The sequence below is a fragment of the Dermacentor andersoni genome, chromosome 6 (genome assembly GCF_023375885.2).
Source record: "Dermacentor andersoni chromosome 6, qqDerAnde1_hic_scaffold, whole genome shotgun sequence".
Lineage (NCBI taxonomy): Eukaryota > Metazoa > Arthropoda > Arachnida > Ixodida > Ixodidae > Dermacentor > Dermacentor andersoni.
Window position 1 is genome coordinate 145,894,087 of NC_092819.1, and position 9,352 is coordinate 145,903,438.

Here is a 9,352-nt window from a genome sequence, read left to right on the forward strand (position 1 = left end):
ATGACACGGCGTATTATTTATTGCTCAATGGTTCTAACATCGTGGTTTCGGAATCACCCGTACGCATGCGGCCATGAACGCGGCTAGATATACGATACATTTTCGGCGAACTTCTACAATGCTGAAATGTAGTGGGAAAAAAAATGTGAAGAAATAAAAATTTTCAGCGCTTACCGGGAATTCACTAGTAGCGTGTTCAAGGCGGTACACCAAACAACTCGCGGTCTCGGCTGCCTGTCGAATGCATCGGAGAAGTCTTTCCGAACGAGACGGACCTGGCACTGATGCGCCGCGCAAGGCGGAGACGTCGGATGTGAGGAGGGTGCATTGACTGAGACTTTCGCTCAAAGGGAAGCTCTCAGTGGTGAGACGGGCCGCCAAACAATAGTACTGGAAAAATGTGCGACCTTGGAAGCGGCCTTGCTCTATGGTTGGAAAGCGCTTATACGACACCTCCTTTAAGCTACAGCCTAAGCTTCTGCCTGCGATCAGTGAGGAATTGTTTGCACATTTCGCGCGGGAAACCTATTAACGCTCCGTTCGCCGCCTAACTTGCAATACTTGTAATTTAGCAATTGCGAATGCGCGCTCGAGAGCTTCTTGAGTACAAATGAAAACCCGCGAAAACTGATATAAATGCAAATGTAGAGGAAACAGATAGGTGGCGAACTACGACCTTGTTTACGTGATGAAGATCTGTATTGTGAAGTTTGCTACTGTTGTCGCTATACCTATTTTTTTTTTTTACGATGTGCGTGATACTGTAAACTGTCTCATCTTATTTTCTTTTCCTTTCGCACGACAATTAGTTTTTTTTTTTTCCTCTGCGGTACGGAGCCAATACTACTATTCGTGTTTCGAATAATAATAACGTGCACGATGAGCTCGCTCTGACAGCACAAGGAAGCGTCTCAGTAGTTACAATCAGCAGCGAGCTTCGCAAGTTATTGCAGCTCATTCCGGAAATGTTACATGCCTAAAATCTTCTTTGATTTGTTCGCGATAGAATTGTTTCCTGATTGGCAGAACGCCTCCTCCAATTGGCGCTAAATCTAACTCTAGCTTTGTGCGCACATTCCTTGAGTGAAATGACACATAATATGACAGAGAATAAATAACTGATAACGAACTAGCGCAATAGGAAGGTACGTTTTATCAATTCTTCAATTATAGGATGCAACATTGTAGGGATGGAAAACGTACCTGTTGCATGCACTGACGGTAAATATAATTGTTTCGCGCAAATTGGTGGAAATCCTCACCGCTGATTACATCATCGCTGACTCACAATCTGCATATGATGATGTTATCGTTATGGGCAAACCTTCAGATTAACTATTATGTGTTTATTTGGAAATGTAGTACGACACGAGGCATGCTGAGGAAGCACATGAACTAAACATACCCGTGTATATTTGCCCTTGTGATAGTGCTTGAGTGACTCTGATCGAGCAAACATCACCTCGCCCCAAGATGAACTTGCCTATACATGCGTGTACTGGGAGAGAGCTAAACTCACTTTGATTTGCCGCCATGTGCGCCAAAGAACCAAATGTATTCTCCTTTCTTTTCCTCTGGTGTTATCCACATTCTCTTCGCTGTCAGGCATTCGTATATGGTGTCGTTATTCTGGTCGGAGACTGCGACAGCGAATGGGAAGTTTTCGAAGATCTGCGTACAAACCAATGACACGTATATGTGGGTTAATTATTCTAAAAAGTAGTCACGAACCATGTGCTTCCGTGGCAGCTTGAAAAGTGTGCTTGCTACTCAAAATCAAGACGAAACAAAAGGAGAGCTTTCTTAGTTTCACGTTACCACACACCTAATTTGAGCATGCCTGTACTACGTCTCGATTCAAAGAGGAAAGAGAGTAAGAAAACTAATGCACTCTATTCTTGGAGAGTTGCAACCACATCAAGAAAAATAGCACCAATTATGGTGAGCATCCAGGTCCTGTGCCAGCAAGACGCATGTTAAAATCGGTTGTCAGCCTGAAGCATGGTCACCGGTGCGCGGCTCGTTCTATGTCCCCCACGATCCAATCCTTCCACACCCGTTGGCAATTTTGCCCATTTCAGAAATCTCTGCTTATGAAAGATAGCTCACCGGTGCACTTAAGTGAATCCTCTGGGCGATACACGTGATAAGTTTACGAATGTCATCGCTGAAAGAAAATTAAGGTACGGGGCGTCATATCGACAATTCGGCTGAGTCTTTATTTTGCCAGAAAATGGCGAAACGAGATTTTTTCGTCCATCATCAGTTAACGCCCTTACTATCCGGGATATTGAGGATAGGCTCAGACGGATATCCACCACTGGTACTAAAATTCGTAAGAGACTAAACTTTCTCCGTCTCTCTTACTCAGGGTGATAGAAGCAACAGCGAGACGGAGCGAAATAATTTTTTTCATTCCTTGCTAGGCGCTGGTCGCATTAGCAAGATTGTCGCGCTTGCGTGTTTATCTTCTCTCGTCCGTCTCGTCTAAAGTTGCTGCGCTAAGCACAAGGAAAGACGTCGAACAGACAAGCCCAGATGTGAACCCTTGCAAAGTACTATTTAGACTCGGCACCACACTGTGTGACCGGTACTTGCGTGAATATTTACCTTGAAGCTGTCAGGAACATCGTTCGTTTCTTGAGCTGCTGCAAGCGACAGCTGCAAAGGGACGACGAGAACAACCAGAAAACAAAAGTGCTTCATGTTATTGTGGCAAAGCGGGGCCTACTGAAGGTAGCCTGCAACTGAACGTCCCTTATATACACCCGGTTGTGGCCTGCAGGGTATGCAGACATGGCACGGTATTGTTTATTATTGTAGAAAAATTGCAAACATGAGTGCCATGCTACCACTTCAATCCCCATTTAAAATAAAACCCATTTGTCGTGTTGTCAAAGAATCCAATTTACAGTAATTAGGAAAGCTGGGTGAAATGCCAGTTTACTGCCACTTCGTCGAAGTGATCAGAAAACGACGTTGTTTCGAAGAGAGAGGAAAAAGGAAGAGAATATAGCTTAATCTATAATTATTGCAAGTGTACGTGATTGCGGTGGATCGAACTAGGTCGCACGGTGAAAACGTATTAAATGTGCCTGTCAGATCACTTTGCAGGCGGTTAAAATGAATCGTTTAGTTTATCCTAATGAACGATTCTAACCAAAATTATTGCTACATTACCTGAAGAGTAGCTTATGGCTGAGGAAAATGTTTTTTTTCTGTTTTGCCATATAATGAGCCCTGTCACATTACTTATATATATTGGATAGGTCACTTATCCCTGTGTCCGCGTCAGACCACTACTGCTTCCGTCAGAAGGACATGCACTTCGCGTTTGAGTACTCAATTAATGAAACGGGCCAAGCACAACCGTAATGTGACACTTGTTTTTGGCTTCACTCAAATTGCTGCAAAATAAGGGGCAATGACACGAAGCGGACCTCAAATTAGAAGACCGCAAAACGATAACCTCATCTCAAAAACTTCTCCCGTGAAGAATTTAACGAGAGGCTAAATGAACGCTTCAAACAAACTGCTTGGTCTGAGCGACATGTTCGGAGAGAGAAACGAATAGTAGTACCAAGCAACTCATAAAATAAAAGATAGGTGTCACAGCACAGGCATTTAAAGGCCTTGCCCAAAATGTGTGAGTGTTTTTTTTTTTTTTAACGAGAGCTAGCACATTGGTGTTACTGGCCGCGGGGTCATGATATATTTGTGCAATACAGAAATACTTTGCTTTTTCCTTCAAGAGTGCGGCATCTTCATTCGAAAAGCTCAGGTCGGCTTGTGGTAGACGTGCTTTTCTTCATACATGGCAATTATATATTCATCAAAGAAGACGGGTTGTCGAAATTGTACGCACATAAAGAACTTGCTTCCTGAAGGCTGCTGAGTGCTCTCACACCAGCCTCCTACCAGATCCTCGCGCCCTTTTGTGCTTTAATTGGGTATATTCAAATTATTGATACCAACAAATAAAGTTTTGATTTGCGGGACATCTTATGGCAAGAAAACATGGTGATACCTACGGCCGAGGACACAAAGATCGCATGCATAACTTCATCAACTATCTCTTTAAGCCATTTATGTGAGATATTTCGGTTTGCGCAAAATGGTCTCAATTATTAAAAGGTAATCGACTACGTCTTCTCTCATCGCCGGTGTTGTTTAGGCTCGCTATCGAATAGAAAAAAATTGTTAATAGCCTGAAGGGTAAAGCTGGCAACCAATCGAATTTGCAGTGCGCTTAAGGCTCCACGCTTGTTTACTATGTACGAAATTCAAGTGACGACGAGCATTTCCGCTCCACTAGTAATTGTAATTGGGTGCTTATGGGGCTTCAGCCCTCACCCCCCCCCCCCTCCCGCAATTTTTTCGTGCTGTCATGCACCACCGACCAAAACAACCCCTGGCGCCAGCAATAATTCGGGATTTTTTCTTGAATGTGCCGAAAAGACATTTCAGCGCTAACAGTGCAAATTCGGGCTGGATTTCGGGGCAACGCCCATTCACCGGAGGTCATATAACGCAAAGAGCCCCATCAGAGCACAAAGTTTCAAAGGCGTTTTGATGACGTGCGGGCTCGTCGGGGCATCTCGCGGAGGCCGCGTAATCTATGGAGCGCATAGATTTCAATTCCGAAACTTTATGGTTATAAAGTTCTCATAAACTTTTCATGTGAAAGGTGCACTGATATTTCCAAAGTCATGCTTTAGACTTTCAATTCCGGAACTTGTTGTTATCAACAATTGACCGCAAAGGTGAATTAACTTTCCTAAGGTCGTACATCGCACCACACAAAGAGCCACGCAAAGTAAACACACCATGAGACACGAAACGCTCATTTGAAGCATCGCCAGCTGTATGTGCGCAGGCGCCAGTAAGCGCAGACGCGAGAGAGATACTCTGGGGGCTTTTCCTACTTATAATTTATAATAATAAATAATCGGTATGTATTCTCTCTTTCCAGAGAATACAGAATGAGAGCAGACGTAAGGGTAAAACCGCATGCAGCGGCTTGAAAAAACCCCATTACACCCCACATGACAGTACGACGAGGAAACAGCTAAGTCATGACAAACGCAGAGAAATACTGCAAACATTGCAATACATCGTGAAATTTGTGAACATTCAAGGGCAATAATACAGGAAGCATCAGTAAGAAAATAAACGTACAAAATTGAGAACAGCCTTAGTGCATTTGTTAACATTGTGTTATGTAAGAAACAATAGCGCGACATACAAAAAACAGAATGAAGCACCATACATTATTCCAGGAGCGCCAAAACACTAATTAACTTATTTTTCGATATTTCTTCCAGTGAGATGTTATTCCGTTCAAGTGTGTTAAGGTAACAGGGAAGTTTATAGGCGCTTGATTGAAATCGGTACACAGTTCGAGAAAACGGTATAGACCAAGCGGTGCAACGGCGTACATTGTACGTGGGCACATGGCTTTGAAGGTTGAATAGTGTCAACATATCTGCGTTGTTTGTTCTAATAGCATTCTTGTACATACGAATTAATCTGAATGCATAAATATTAGGCACTTGAATGTTGGTAAACTCGGAATAATAGTTTTCTATGTGGGCATACCATGGTACGTTAGCAACTAATCTTATCGCACGTTTCTGAGTAACAATAATCTTGGATAAACTATGCTTCGTACTTTTGCCCCAGATGGTGTGGCTCTGTCTAGGCACTACGGAGGAGGTTTCTTAGCGCGTGTTACATGCGTTTTTCCCCTAGACATCCGGCATTGTGGAATGAGGCCAAGTTTGTTTACGCTCCGCCGCTTGCGGCACGCGGTGTGAGGCAGTGGGCACGGACGCCCCATTTGGTAATCACTGTGTCTGAATGGGCAAGGTTCTGACTGGTGTTGTATAAGTCGCGGGTCGCTTTTTTCATCGCGGCGATTGATTGCATTTTTACAAGCACTGCACCAGGAGGGCAGATGTCACCGGCAAACGGAGGCCTCAAGAGAAGCACCTGAGGTTATAATAAAATAATAAAGCAGACGGTGAAGGATCTCCAGGGCATCCCAAGGCTAGCGGGGGGATCAAAGCTTGAAGCAGGGCTGTGCTTACCAAAAGTGTTTAAGATTGGTTGCCCGCTATCGCGGACAGCCAATTTTTTATGCGGACACCCCTGGCACGCTTCGGCCTCCGCAGCCCCAACCAAAAGTCCAGTCTGGGTTCTCGCTTTGGTGTCACCGTTGCCGCTTTGGTGTCCCGAAGGCAGCGACAATAGTGCGAAATAATGACACGTGGTTTCCATTAGTAAAAACAAAACATGATTCAATAAATACAATCGCGTCCAGCTACCAATTTCTGACGATAAATCCAACGCTACCGCGCCCCGCGACTTCTGCAACACCAGTAAGAACTTTGCCTTTGAATACGTCGTACAGACTATCTCGCGCCTGCGGAGCTAGTGCTGAGTCACGTCATCGTCGCCGGCGGACTTTCAGCCACTTGCGTTCAACCGCGGTTGCAAACGCACTCAGCCTTCTAGATTTTCAATATATGCGGCCCGGGCTGTACTACGGTCGCTACGGCTCCCACAGAAACATCTGTCCTGTTATTTACAAGCTACATCTCCATAAGGCGCCATAAATCTATGATCCGCGACGGTTGAATTAGCACGACACAGCGGTCGCCAAATCGGGCGTCAGTGCCCGCTGCTTCCCCTATTTTATCGCGCCGGCGGCCAGCGTCCGAGCGTAAACAAACTAGACCCCATTCCGCAATACAGGCACGCCTAGGGACAGACGCCTACAACATGCGCTAAGAAACCGCCTCCGTAGTGCTTAGGCACAGTCAGATATTCAAGGAAAAGCCCCCGAATTCACTCTCTCGCACCAGCTCTTACTTGCGCCAGCGCACAAACGGCTGGCGATCCCTTAAGTGAACGTCTCGTCTATCAGATAAGTTGGCAAAGCACGCACCGAGGTCAGATGAGACGAAGGGTTGTGGTGGTTTATTTGTTCCGTCATGTCCATAGTAAAGAATGTCAACACTTTTTCACCTCCGCCACAGCAAGCATCCATGTCAAGACACTAAAACCAGCAAAGGTAACTGCGTTGTTATTTAGTTTCCTGCTTTGACATTTATTCGCGAGGACACATTGAGCCTCTGCAGTTTTCTTGTTCTCGCTACCCGCGAGCTGCCAGAGCCAGCCAGAGCTAGCGCACGCGTTTTCCTCGTGTTGCCCCGACCTCCGCGCGCCGCACATTGGTGCACATTCGTTTTTTTCTTTCCGAGTGGATTTTTGCCTGGCAGAGCTTTGGACGCTTTCTGGCTAGCAGACGAGTAAAATAAAGAACAACGATTGCTCGCCGTCATCATGTGGGGACTGGATGGCTTGCAACGCATTCGCTTGAGCGCAACCTTTCCGGCAAGTCCTGTCTCGCCCGTGTAGGATACCGAGTAGTATGCATATGCTTATCTGTGGGCCAAGCGTCTTATGTTTTCCTCGATATTCCTTTGGTAGCCACATCAGGTGCCAATAGTAATCATTCGATTGGGACCAACATGCTTTCCTTTACGTTTTTTTTGTCATATCGGTGCTCCGGCTCCACAAAAGGAAAAAAAAGGCATTGTTGCGGCGCAGTGAATCGCCGCATGGTGCAAGTTCGATTTCGTTACTTCTTTTGAGGAAAGTAAAGGGCCACGGGACGCTTCACTTGTCGGATGCTCTTATTATATTATTGCGATAGCAATTATGTGGACACACCAGACGCATTCCTGCCGTCTCTGTCGCCTCGTGTTCCGTATATACTCCAAGGGCCATAACTTCGTTGGCGCACGCCACATGTGGCATGTGCGAATGAAAGCTTAGTGTGGGGGGTGGCATGGCTGAACCGACCCTTACGGAAATTTTTAATGTGTTTTTTTTTAGAATGTGTTTTGAATTTTTTCTATACAGCTCTATTGTGTTTATTTTGATTGCCCATAGAACTTTCCTACAGAGGTCCGAAAGTTATTTGGCCACCGCATTCTTATAGCAACTCTAAAGACACATTTCTATAGAACATTACTACGTAGTTGCTTTTAAGATCCTAAAGACACATTTTTATAGAATATTTCTAAAGAGTTGCTTTAGATATGCAAAAGACAAATTTTTATGGAACATTTCCATCGAGTTGCTTTAGAGATGCTTAAGACAAATTTCTATAGAATATTTCTGTGGAGTTGATTTGAAGGTGCTAACCACAAATCTCCATAGAACATTTCTATCGAGTTGCTTTCGACATGCTAAAGACAAATTTCTATAGAATATTTCTATGCATTTGCTTTCGAGTTCCTACACGTAAATGCCTATAGGAGCTAGGCCGATGTGTGTAAAATGCTTGCAATTGACCAAAGTTATAGAGAACTGTACTGTAGACAATAAGGACTACAGTAAATGCAGTGGCAATAAAATTGGTGCTACAACCACAAAGTGTTCAGTTTGAAATGTTTATTGAACCTCAGACAAGATACATGCTTCATATAAGTTACATGCACGCTTCAGACTAGAACTTGCAACACACAAACTGCAGCTGCCAACGTGCTTCTCGGGTCAAGCTGTTGGTGCGAACGCACGAAAGATGAGGTAAAAAAATCAGTGGCAGACTTGATTAAAGTTGACACCTGGCAATAACAAGCTTGACTAGAACAAGAAACCTTGCCAATAAAACTGCGAAAGGACTGCCTGTTCCAGCAGTGCACTATTAATGGTTGGACACTAAAGCCTGAAGATAGACTGATATGAATGTGCACTGCAATGTTGTGTCAGCCTCACGAAACCACACAGCATTTTATTCTATCTTTAAGTGCAAAAATAACACTGGCAGTCCCTGCAAAAATGAGGCAAATAGTGGCATTCATAGATAAGTACACCATATACCGAAATCACACGGCATTTTAGTCTATGTTTATGTGTGAAATAAACATCGGCAGCCCCTGCAAAAATGTGGCAAACAAAGGTCTTCATAGAGATGCGCACCATAAGTTTAAAAGTGTGAATTTCGTTCAGAGGGAAACAATTTTGAGATCAGAGCCAATATTCTAAAATTATTCTGAGAAATACCAACCAGACAGACACACGCAATGCCTAAAAAAAGATTTAGCTCGGGAGCTCCTGCGTAATGCACATGAACAGTAAAATCATTTTTCTCGGCAACTATGGGACCAAGTTTGATGAGGTTTGGTACATTAAAAAATTGTAAAATCATGGTTTTACATTAACGCCATCAATTCTTATTAAAAATTCTTAAGAATAGCAAAACCTCAAGGAAACGAACTTACTCAGTTTGCCACTGTAAATTACAAAAGAAAGAACTAGCACAATTCCGTTAATTCTGCAA

At 44.1% G+C, this 9,352-nt stretch overlaps 1 protein-coding gene across 1 annotated transcript in view; it reads right to left on the reverse strand.

Moving 5' to 3' along the window:
• LOC129380114 (uncharacterized) overlaps positions 1-2,720 on the reverse strand; it is an 18,850-nt gene extending 16,130 nt beyond the window's left edge. Inside the window, exons 1-2 of the mRNA XM_055066774.2 lie at positions 2,611-2,720; positions 1,520-1,671 (exon numbers count right to left, since the gene is read on the reverse strand). Of these exons, the coding sequence (XP_054922749.1) occupies positions 1,520-1,671; positions 2,611-2,706 (248 nt within the window). The 5' untranslated portion in view covers positions 2,707-2,720. The remainder of the gene's footprint in view (positions 1-1,519; positions 1,672-2,610) is intronic.
• Positions 2,721-9,352: the final 6,632 nt, after the last annotated feature.